Source organism: Crocodylus porosus, unplaced genomic scaffold (assembly GCF_001723895.1).
Source record: "Crocodylus porosus isolate Cpor-Errol unplaced genomic scaffold, CroPor_comp1, whole genome shotgun sequence".
NCBI classification, from domain to species: domain Eukaryota; kingdom Metazoa; phylum Chordata; order Crocodylia; family Crocodylidae; genus Crocodylus; species Crocodylus porosus.
The window spans coordinates 8,960,306-8,971,818 of NW_017728943.1; the positions used below are offsets into that span (position 1 = coordinate 8,960,306).

At 41.7% G+C, this 11,513-nt stretch overlaps 1 protein-coding gene across 1 annotated transcript in view; it reads left to right on the forward strand.

Moving 5' to 3' along the window:
* LOC109319013 (Y-box-binding protein 3-like) overlaps nucleotides 1-6,395 on the forward strand; it is a 30,695-nt gene extending 24,300 nt beyond the window's left edge. Inside the window, exons 8-10 of the mRNA XM_019548531.1 lie at nucleotides 2,404-2,575; nucleotides 3,198-3,300; nucleotides 6,288-6,395. Coding sequence (XP_019404076.1) covers nucleotides 2,404-2,575; nucleotides 3,198-3,263 — 238 coding nt within the window. The 3' untranslated portion in view covers nucleotides 3,264-3,300; nucleotides 6,288-6,395. The remainder of the gene's footprint in view (nucleotides 1-2,403; nucleotides 2,576-3,197; nucleotides 3,301-6,287) is intronic.
* The last annotated feature ends 5,118 nt before the right edge of the window (nucleotides 6,396-11,513 follow it).

Consider the following 11,513-nt stretch of genomic DNA (forward strand, 5'->3'; position numbering starts at 1 on the left):
TCAGGTAGAGGTCATCAACGCACAAGAGGAAGTTTTGCAACCGCTCGGATTTTGCTGAGCGATCCTCCCACGAAATGTTCGGGTAATTGAAGTCACCCATGACAACCATGGTCCTGGAGCATGCGGCTTCAGCCAGTTCCTGGGCGAACTCCTTGTCAAGATCAGGACTTTGGGTGGGAGGTCTGTAGTAGATTCCCACCATTGTGTCCCCTGTGCCATGTTCCCCACGGATTTTAACCTAGAGGGTCTCCAGTCATCCACTCTTGTCACCAATATCAGCTTGCAGGGATGCGTAGCTTTCCTTAACATAGAGAGCTACACCCCTGTCCCTTTATCTACTCAATTCCTCCTGTACAGGGTATAGCCATCTATACCCGTGGCCCAGTCATGGGTGGAGTCCCACCAGGTCTCCGTTATCCCTATGACATCATAATTATTTGAACTGAGCAGGAGGATGAGCTCCTCCTGCTTATTCCCCAAGCTCCTGGCATTGTGTACAGGCAGGCAAGTGTCTCCTTGGGGGCTCTTGCTTTTCCCACAGATTGTACCAGGGCTGGGGCAGGGGTGGGCTCCCTTAAGTGCCTTGGCCTGCTGGCTTTGCAAGGGTTGTTCAGCAGGCCAGCAGTGGCGGTAGTGTTTAAAGAAAGGTATATTTTGTTTTTGTTTTTTTTTATTGGTTGATATAACAATTAAGGTGGGTCGACTTGCAGCTAAATACAGTTTTTACATTAAATTTGGTACATACGTTCCATAGGTACATAATCTAGATAGATATCAATTTTAAAGATATATAGCTTGGCTTGTTAGTGTACTAAAATATATCTATATAAAATGGTGAAATACGTATTTCTTATTTGCTAGATGATTTTTTTTTTTCGCTTCTGCTTGGCTTGAGAGCCTTGCTAATGCACGGGTGTGTCCTGCGTGTGGGTAGGACTGTCATTCGTGCATCAGACTCGGCAGCTATCAAAACTCATCAGTGTTACTATACTATACACCATGCTGTGTAAAGAACGATGGTGCCAATTGATTAATATTGATATCAAGCTGTGTTAAGGTGGAAATTGGCAGGTTTTTTTTCCTCCAGTTTCTAGGTGTTGAAATCGAGACTAGTCTACACTCCACAGAATGTTGTTCTATTTTCCTACACTGGTCTTGAGCCCAACCTTGGTCCTTTCTGTTGCATGCACTTATTTTCATAGCGTAATACTAAATAAGTATCTTAGCCTAGCTCAGCATAGGTTCAAATTCCATTTTAAGATGGCTTATTTTTCAGACGGAAAATTTAATTATAATTTAAGTTTAAAAAATCAAAGAAATCTGAATTACAATTTTTTTTTTATTTTTTAAATCATTGTTTTGTTTTTTGTTGTTGTTTTCCACCCTGTTCATGATACTCTGGCAGTTATTGGTTCCAGAATTAAAAGTCCTTCACAGAGATGGGTGCCACAACAAGCGTTTTCATTTTATGGAGGAGGAAGCTTAGGCTCAGATTGGTCAAGTGCTCTGTTCAGGGTGACACAACATGCTAATAGCAGAGCCTGAAATAGAACCCAGATTTTGCAGCTCTTTTGTCTTCTTGCCTGGTCTCTGGATCACGTTGCATCCTGGGGCAGGCAAAGAGGGAAGCGAGGAGTAGTGACGCTTACCTCTTGGATTCCAAAGTTGCGCCAATCCAGCCTCTAGCAGCTGTGCTGACAAGTGAACTTGAACCTCTCTGTGTGTGTGCTAGGCAGCCGAAAAAACGATTCCATGCCCTATAATACCCTTTTCACTTGGGAAGTATAGTGGAGTTAAGGCGTCTCATCTTAGGAAGGCTCAGGAGTTGTTGGGGTCCATTGCACAAAGTTGGCAGGTAATAGTTTTGCCTACTCTGCCCTCCTCCTCTCTGCCTTCCTTGGTTCATTTATAATCACTTTACATGTGTATGAAATCAGTGGGCAGGATTTTACCCTCTTTTTACTTGAGTATAAATCAAGAGGGACTAAAGTGTTCTGTTTGACCCATTCAGGAAAGGTAGATTGGCTTTTATGGCTCCAATGCAGTGGAGCAAGATGGCTTAAGGCAAGCAGTTAACAGAATTTCACTGGTGGACAGTGAGTCTCCTTCACCATTTTCAACTTCATTGCCTTGATTTTTCCAACAGAAAGAATGGTCTAGTGGCCAGCAAAGAAAGCTTAAGAAGTCCTTTACTTGTTCCAAGGAGGCAGCTTGGGTGATTTTAATAAGTTTTTCTCCATTTCTGTGACTCTCAGTTGAGCCCAGTTAAAACTGGTTTGCCAGCATTCAGTGGGGAAATGGTTTAGCTGAGCACTGTTGGTTGGGAAAAGTCTTTTTGTTTTTCAGTGGCATGTACTGTGACTTATTCTTCTGCCTTTCATGTGCATTCCTGTTTCTCCCCAGAGGGCCCCCGCGTCCACATCCTGCTCCAGTGGCTGGAGAGGCTGACAACAAGGAGAACCAGCATGAGGCCAATGCTGTGAACCAGCAGTCACCTCGTCGTGGTTACCGTCGTCCATATAACTATCGGCGTCGTCCCCGTCCACCCAACGCTCCATCTCAAGATGGCAAAGTGGTGAGGGTATTTCTCACAATAGGGGAGAGTTACCAAGGGAGATTTTTCCCAATATGTTGGCAAGCTGGTGGCTACAGGTATATAATATGCCTTATACCTCTGCTGTAGGGAGCAGACTGTCATGAAGGGTGCTTAATGTGAGGATGATTATTTGATGTCACCACCAATTAGAGACTAGTTTGAGAACTACCAGCTACCTTGCATAGAATTTTAAACATCCATCTTATGAATTAACTGATCATCTTGAACTGAGGCCAGATTGGAACCAGTCCTTTTTGAGGTGATGGACCTCTTTCACACTTCTAACTAGCCATCACCTTCCAAAAGCAAGTGGCTGTCCTGAGAGAATGCCTTGGAAAAGAGGCTTCTAATCCCATTTATCATTCTTTTTGAATTGTCCAGTCTTGGGGACCTAACTACAGAGCACAAGCATCTTAGTGAAATATCTGTATCTTATTATATGAGATGGCAGGTTCCCTTTGTGTGTTGGGGGTGATTGGAAGTCCTTTCCGAATGGAAAAAACTAGTAGGATTACAGCTTCTAAGTTGTGGTGTTGTTATCACTATAGACCTGAGAAGGGTAGTGGAAGTCATTCTTTGCCTACTTAAAATTTTTTTTCAGACCAAGGTGGCCGAAACACCAGCTGAGAACCCTGCTCCAGTGACCGAGCAGAGTGGTGCTGAGTAACATTTGGCTCCCCAGACACCTTTTTACCATCCATCAGGTAAGGCTTATAAAGTACTCCCAGGTTTAGGTGAAATGTTTTCCTTCCAGCTGTGACTAACTGGCCATCTTACTTGTTCCCCTGTGCATTGAGGTAGAACTGTTGCTACCAACAAGTTAGAATCAGAAAGCTAGAGTTGGAAGGGACCTCAGGAGGTCTGGTCCAACTTCCTGCTCAAAGCAGGATCATCCCAGCCAGGACTTGTCAAGCTGGGTCTTAAAAACCTCCAAGGCTGGAGATTTCACCATCTCTAGGTAACCTGTTTCAGTGCTTCACCACCCTCCTAATGAGAGTTGCGTAAAATCCAACCTAAGCCTCCCTGCTACAGCTTGCTTCTTGTTCTGTCATCTGCCATCATTAGCTAATAGGCAGCACTATTACATAGGATTACAAATTCTACAAAAAGTTTTTTTTTTTTTTTTTTCCCCCAAACATAATAAGCAAAAGAAACTGCACCCATTCCAAAGTGAAAGACACATGGATGTTGTGGGGTAGGGAGCAGGAAAGAATCAGGGCAACATACAGGAATGAGGCTTCTTGAAAGGGGATCTGCATGCTAGAGCTCCACAACTGCAAACAAACAACACTTCCTGGCTACAGTGTCCAAGAGGATGGTGTCAAGTGATGCAGAAGTGGATGGCAACTTGGGCAGCAGTGACCACAAGTATTTGAGTTCAGGATCCTGATAAAAAATAACAAAGGAGAGCAGCAGAGTAAGGACAAAGGACTTCAGAAAAGCAGACTTTGATTCCCTCAGGGAACTGATGGGCAGGATACCCTGGGGAGAGCAGGGAGGAGTGTTTTAAAAGAAACCTTACAGAAGGAGCAGGGACAAAGCATCCTTATGTGCAGGAAGAATAGCAAATAGCAGGTGAGTGGTCTGGGTTAGCAGAGAACTCTTTGAGGTCAGGGTCCACCCCTAATTCTGGATGTCTTCACGGAGAATTTTTTTTCCCCCCTTTACACCTCGGATTGCAGCACATCCCTGTTCTCCCATGACTAACCTGTCTTTGCTCACGTGTCCCTTCTTTTCATGCTCCTTTCTAGTCTTCAAATGGGAGGAGGATCTAGGTTTCATGCAGACGTGCAAGATCAGACAGGATAACTGGGATTTGGAGTGAGGAACAGGGCTGGAAGAAAAACTGCTTGAGGGCAAAGATTTGGCTGAGAAGAGTCCTGAAAACATTTATGGAAGTTTTAGCTTTAGAGATTAAATAAACTTGAGTGCAGCTCCATTGGTGTGGAACTGAATTGCAGCCATGGTACTTGATCTTTCAGGTTTATTGAGTGATTCAGGACTTTGATTGGTAACATGTACAGGGAAACCATTCATTTGAAATGCAATGGACCAAAAAAAATAGCACCTTTGAAATAAATGTGCCCACAGTAATTTGCACATTTGAAAATTACAACAGTGTGTACAGATGTGGTTGTACAGGAGGCCATGCAGGCTTTAAATAGAATATTAACAGAAAATCCCCTTGTATAATAATTGTTTCAGTTTTGTTTTCTGTATACTGTTCTAAGTTTTAGCATAAGTACTCAAATACACAGAAGTATTTGTTAAGAGTGTATATTCATCTATAGCAAAGACTAGATGAGATACTAGTTCAAAGGTAAAATGCTTGCAATTCTTAAAATGTGGTTCATGGGGCTGGGCCCAAGCAGAGGCAGTGTCATTTTTTGAGCCGTGGTGACCACGCAATCTGGTGGGGGGTGGTGGTGTGCGTGCACCAGGTATTCCCCCTCCAGCCCCTTCCCACCAGGGTCTGTGTATTAATTAGCATCCCCCATTTGCTACTGAAACTGTGTTCTTGTTAAGTTCTGGGAACTTCTAAAATTTATATTTATGGAGAGCGGGGCTACACCAGTCATATGTAACAGGCTGAGATAGGGAGTGACAGAGCCTCAGCTACATAAATGTTTGGTGAGGTTTGCTGATAAATGGGAATAAGTGGAAATGAGCTTGGCTCTGGAAGTGAAGAGTAAGTTGAAATGTAGTTGTGATTCACCATGACTTGGAAAAAAAGAAGTTGTTGCTGAGGGGGATGGAGTGCAATGGGTGCTATGCCTTCTTCAGCTGGGCTGCATTAACTTGCATTTATGGTAGGTTTCAATAAGCATGGACCTTGGCTTTGTGTTGTTGCATGTTCTCTGGGCATGCTCAGCATTGGCTACATTTAACCAACTTTGTAGTTGGTTCCCATAACTGAGCATGTGCTGCTTATGGCAGCAGTTTAATGGTGGACAAAAGTATTTGGAGCTTTTCTTGCTTCAAGGTACTATAGAAGGACTTCAGATTTCAAAGTAATGAGGTTTTCTGTATCTAAGGGACTAGGGAAGGACTGTGAATTTCAAAATGTCTTTATTTTGAATCATCTGTATCCTGAAGCATACAAAAACCTATCTTTTTGGCTGGGGAATGACAGTGGTTTGAAGTTCTATTGTCACAAAACCCCTTGAATTGTGATTTTATACATGTTGTGAATACCGTATCAGTGGTGTTTGTTCTGCCTGCTACGCTTGACTCAGTATGCAGATTCTGGGAATAATTTTAATACTCTCCCATAAGCACTTTGAATGCCAAAATGATTCTGCATAGACAGCAATATTATCGTTTTGTGGGGCAATACTCTGGGACTACTTCTGCTTCCCAGATTTTTGGTGAACAAAATTCAGCCAGTCACTTTTGGGGATCCTGTTTCCAGAGTAAAATAAAGATGCTGAACTGGTTTAAAAATGCAGCCATATGCTGAACAAGGCCTTTCACATGGACAGCAAGCATGCTGTTAACTGCAAAAGTTGTGCATGGATATAAGCCATGCTTAGATGGCTCTATTTATGCTATATTGTTTGTGTCTGTACTTCAAAATTTGGTTGGAAGTTGTAATGTAGAGTAGCAATAAAAAGTTCTAGGAACTGATGAAGGGAGAATATTTGACAAAATTAATAATTTTTGTGGTGTTTGTTTTTTGGCTGTTTTATAGGTGTCCTAAAGTGTAATTAAAAAAAAAAAAAACCACCACCAAAGAAACATCCAAGCAATAAAACGAGAACAACAATGAAAACCAGATTTAAAACCTTCAAACTTAAAAGAAATAACTAAAATATACCAGCAGCTGAGATCCAGGGAACGCCTGCAAGACAGATGAATGGAGAGAAAAAGAGAGCGAGATTCAGAAAGAGCGACCTCCCCAGCTTCAGCGGCAACTGCAGGGTTTTTTCTTAGAATTTCATCATTTTCTAGTATTTTTTTCAAATTTTCTTCTGGTATCAGACTGAAAAAAGAAAAGGGAAAAGACCCAACCAAAGAAATGAAATTTTTAAGTCCCATGCTTTTTTAATGGACGCTGGTGCTAAAACCTCCCAGGTGTGATGAGTTTTTTTTTCTTTTTATTTTGTGCCAGTCCTGCTTCATTGTAGGACACGGGGAGGAGAAATTTCCGCTTTCCTTGATAAGATCTATTTGAAAAATGTTCAGCGTGGGTGACGTTCCTCACAAATAAAATGATTCAACATCCAGAAAGCAAACTAAGTTAAAATTAGAAGCGTCTTTTTCATGTTTACATTTAAAGTAGCCTGAATAATATTTTAATCGTTCAGTACTTGGATACTGTTGATAACTACCTACCGTCGTATAAACACTAGACCTATGTTACGTAACTTGCTCAAACATACTGGACACTACAGAAATACTTGTGTAAGGTTACATATGGGTTATGCCTACCTCATGGGTGTCAAAGATTTGGTCCACAGGGATATGGTTTGCTTCCTTATTACAAGCAATTGGCATGTGTATTGGCCATGGGGGGGTGGGGTAGGGTCTGAGTGGTGGCTATGCAAGGAGCCCTACTGTCTGGATCTGGCTTGTGAGGGTGATCAAGCTTAATATCTCCAGTCTACTTCATGCCAAATCAGCTAGTATAAAGGGGTTGTAAAGCAGTTGTTCAAAAAAGCAGTTTGCTGGCATGGAAACATGACCAGCTATAGCTCCCTAACCACAAAACCCCTGGTAACGGGCATGGTGTGAATAGGAATGGTTGAGTAAGATACTTCTGTGCCTTATTACTTCTATTGGGCATTGGGACATTAAACTGGAGAGTTCACTGCCACTCAAAGGGTGGAGGTTGGGGAAGAAGAGGGGGGGCTAATAACTGTTAAGACAAGCCTCCACTCCAGATTAATCTCTTTATTTGAAATCCTATTTAATAACTGTCAGATCCTGGAAAGGTTAAGCTCTCATTTTGGTGAGGGTTGCTTGTTTAGTACTTCCCCTTACACCTGCAAGCAGTTTTGTGATTAGGCTGCTAAAAGTCCCCAAATATCTGCCTGGACTTGGTCTGTTTCTTTCTTGCAAAGGCCAGTACTTGACTCCTGGTGCTGAGCTTAGGCATCAAACATTACTGTATCTCTCGGAAATGTGCCAAATGCTTCAGCCTCCACACTGTACCACTCTGGACTTGCCTAACCGTGTAGCTCTTGCAGGCACTTGCATGGCCATGTCTCCTCTTGGATATTAAAGCATCTCATATGTGCCTACTTCATGCATGCTTACCTGTTCTTAACTGCCAAATTTCTTCAGTTGAATGCAAGCAAGATCCTCAGTTGAATGCTTTGAACTGTGGAGGACTAAATGGGTTAGTTTTGAACACGTGTGTAAGCACTAGCAGTAGAGGCCTGGGGGGAAAGGGGTGGGGTGCTGCCCATGTCTTAGCTAATTTTCTTGCTGTATGTACAGACAGCTAAAATCAAATATCAGGTGTTCTAGGGATCTGTTTTCCTTTGAGTTACCTACCTCCCAGCAGGTGCTTCCAAAACAGACTGGAGTAGAGAGTTGAGATCCAAGACATCTTGCTCCCAGCTTCAGGGCAGGTAAGTTACAGTATTTTAGATAATCTTGGAACCCACTGGCTTGTTCACTTACTGGATGAGCAGGAGGCCCACAGGTTGCTACTCAGAATTTATCCTGACTTCTGATTTGCAGTGGGAACTACCTGTTCCTTTCAGGGATATTGTAGGGAATTTTAAACACAAGACTTTGGGTATGGACCCACTCACATTGTCTATATGCTTTTCAATTAGTGTAAATGTTGAGTACAAACCTTCATTGATGTAGGTTACAAACCACTCCTATTTTCCTAGAAACTTGGGAATCATTACAAACTAGTGTCACGTACAAAAAGGGGTTCGTTCACACTAGTGTATTTATAACTCTCCTCTCAGTTTCATACCTAGTCATTTACAAAGCAGTGTAATAAAGTAGAAACTACTGAGTTCAAGGGCAAGTTGGAAGACTTCTCCCATTTCTGTGCTGCTTCAGTTACTGTTTAGTCCTGGCCTATAGTCCATCTGCTATTCTAGTTGTGGGCCTCCAAATCTGGTGCTTCTCAACCTTTTTAGACTCAAGGCACCTTTTGGAAAACGTTAGCTCTTAACTTTCATTTGTTTTCTGACTACAGAAAAATAATAGAGCAATTCTTCTATTGCAAAGAACCCAGACCACAACAGGTCAGAATGTTTTTGACGCCATCAGTTCCTATTTGAAATATCTGGGTTTATCCTATGAATCATGTTTGCACACCAAGTAGTGCTAATACTGAGCAGTGCCCTATGTCCTCCTTGAGCATTTACTGGCACTCCAGGGTGCTGCAACATCCTGACTGGGATTCACTGATCTAAATCCACTCCTTTGCATATAGACTTCAGAACTGTCCTGTAACATATTATATATTCTTTGGGTTGGGATAAGGAGTTCCTAACAACTGCATGTACTCCCATACCACACGCATCTTTCCCTCTGCAAATGTAGTCCTCCAAAATTGGAGTGTATATTAAGAGGGGTAGTTGATTTTTCTTTGCTGGAGTAGAAGCAGGAAAGAAGAACAAACCTCTAGCATGCCAAAATGACTGCCACTTCTCATGGGGCAGCAATCAGCAGGGCGAGGGGAGTCCAGCATTGGCTTTCTTGCAACTGCTGGTGAGGCAGCAGTTTTTAGCTAAAGAGCCATTGAGCTGAAAGAGCTACCACATTAAGTGGGGTGGTATTTTGATGAGGCTTGTGGTGTGGAAGCAACACTATTTACAGTATTGTATCCAAAGAACTAATTGCAGTAAATAAGTTAGTCTTCTTGCTGTCTTGCCATAACGAAGTTCCTCCTTCCTCACACAGACTTTCTTCTGGGATACCACAATTCCTGCACGTTGTTTCCAGGAGAACTCATCTGTCACATGGTGGCCCTGACTCTGAACAAAAGTCTCTTCTCTATACTCTGTTTTCCAAAGATGTGGGGTGTGGGTGTATTATTTGTGGGTGTGTGGCATGCAAGAAAATACATTTTAAGACCTGCTAACCTGCATACATTGACACCAATATGTCTGGGCCTATTTGGTATAATGCTTTCCCTTCCAGTTCTAGCATGCCATGGGACTAATCCATATTTGCTACATCCAATAATAATTTTAAAAAAAATCTCTCAAAAATCTATTTTGGAACCCTATGCTATTTGGTGTTTAATGTCTTCAACTTGAACAGGAGTATATGCTCTTCAGCTTGTAGTTCTTCAGTTTCTTTGACTATCAAATGCAAACTCTTTATTTTTATAAAGAAGCCAATTATTTCAATCCTGGGATGTTTTACCAGTTCCCTAAATGACTGTTTAAAGTTGTAACTCATCTGACCAAGATTGCATTTTGAGTCTGTAAAGGAAGGACTGGAACCATGATGTTTGGACTTTTTTAGCTCACCTGTCTATCAGGCTCCTGTATATGCATCTTTTCAGGAATGAATGAATGAATGAGTGGATCTTCCACCCAACTGTTCCAAAGTGAGAGAGATTCATGAACTGGGCCCTGATTCACTTACCCATGCTTTAAAATGCATATTTGTGACTCCACATTGCTGCCAATGGAATTACGCTTTAAGTTAAGCATCTGCTTGAATGCTTTGTTGGCCTGAGTCCATAATGGGATAGAATAGCTAACAGCAAAGTATTTTATGGACGGGGTGGGGACTGGCTAGTTTTCTTTAACACCCCCTGCCTTCCCCCTGGTTCACAATTTCTATCCAGATGATAGTGAGGAACAGGATTCTACTTTCAAGTGTTAGGTCTGTGCTTTAGCAACTACAGTGTAGTTCCTCTCTCCATAATAGTTGAAGTAAATGGGAAAAATAAGTTATAACTCTTAATGATCTTGCAAGTTTTCCAGAATTCACTCCATAGTCTAAACCATAATTTGGATTATTGCTGTTCATCTGAATTATTTACTATGGCTCCCTGATGTGGTTTACCTTATGGCAGCTACCGTAGATTACAATAGATTAAGGAATCCCCCTCCCCACCACACAAGGCACACAACTGAGAGAGCTTGTATCAATCTAACTTTATTTATAGGTCCAAATTATGCAGCACAACTCTAATATATCAGAAAAGAAGAAAGTAATACAATGTGACTGACATTCATACCATTCTCAGTCCTTGGAGAAAGTGCTGACAGCAAGTTAACCACTCCTATCTTGGAAAGAATCGGCAATAGGGTGGTGTGCTTGCTTGGTGCTTATACATACTTCTATATTTTGGATTATATGCTTCCTTTCTTCATTTACTATAAGTTCTTAAGGGCTCTTGCTTCCAGATGCTTGATTTTTCTTCTACTTTACAATTATTAGTGCTTATGTCAACTGTGATTGTATTGCTGCAATTGTTAGTTCTTTTATCTCTCTAAAATATCCATGACTTGTTTTGTGGTTTCTTGCTTCATACCAGTTAACTGACTTGTACTTTGTCTATTAGCTATGTCCTACTGTTGCACTCTTGTGACTGAAATTTGCTTGTGTTTTATTTTTGTCAAGGGCTTACTTCAGACTAGACCTTATGTCAAACTTGGGTGCTAAGTCTTGTTGCTTTTCTTACTTCCATTTTAGCAAAGCAAATGTTATTAATCCTTAAACTTTACCTCTAGACTTCAGTAGTGACAATTTACCCATTAATAGTATACATAGTACCAGCTGTGAAATGTCAGAAAAGCACATCATTTATATTCTGAGACAGGTGCTTGGGATGTTTAGTGGTCAATGAATGTTAGTCCAGATCCTAATATAATTGAGCCTTGGAGATAAGGGGATGAACAAAATCACTCAGCTAAATCTGAGCGGGCGCAAAGCTTTCTCTCGTGCGTGGATGATCTCTACCTGACTCAAGAAGTCTATGGGCCAA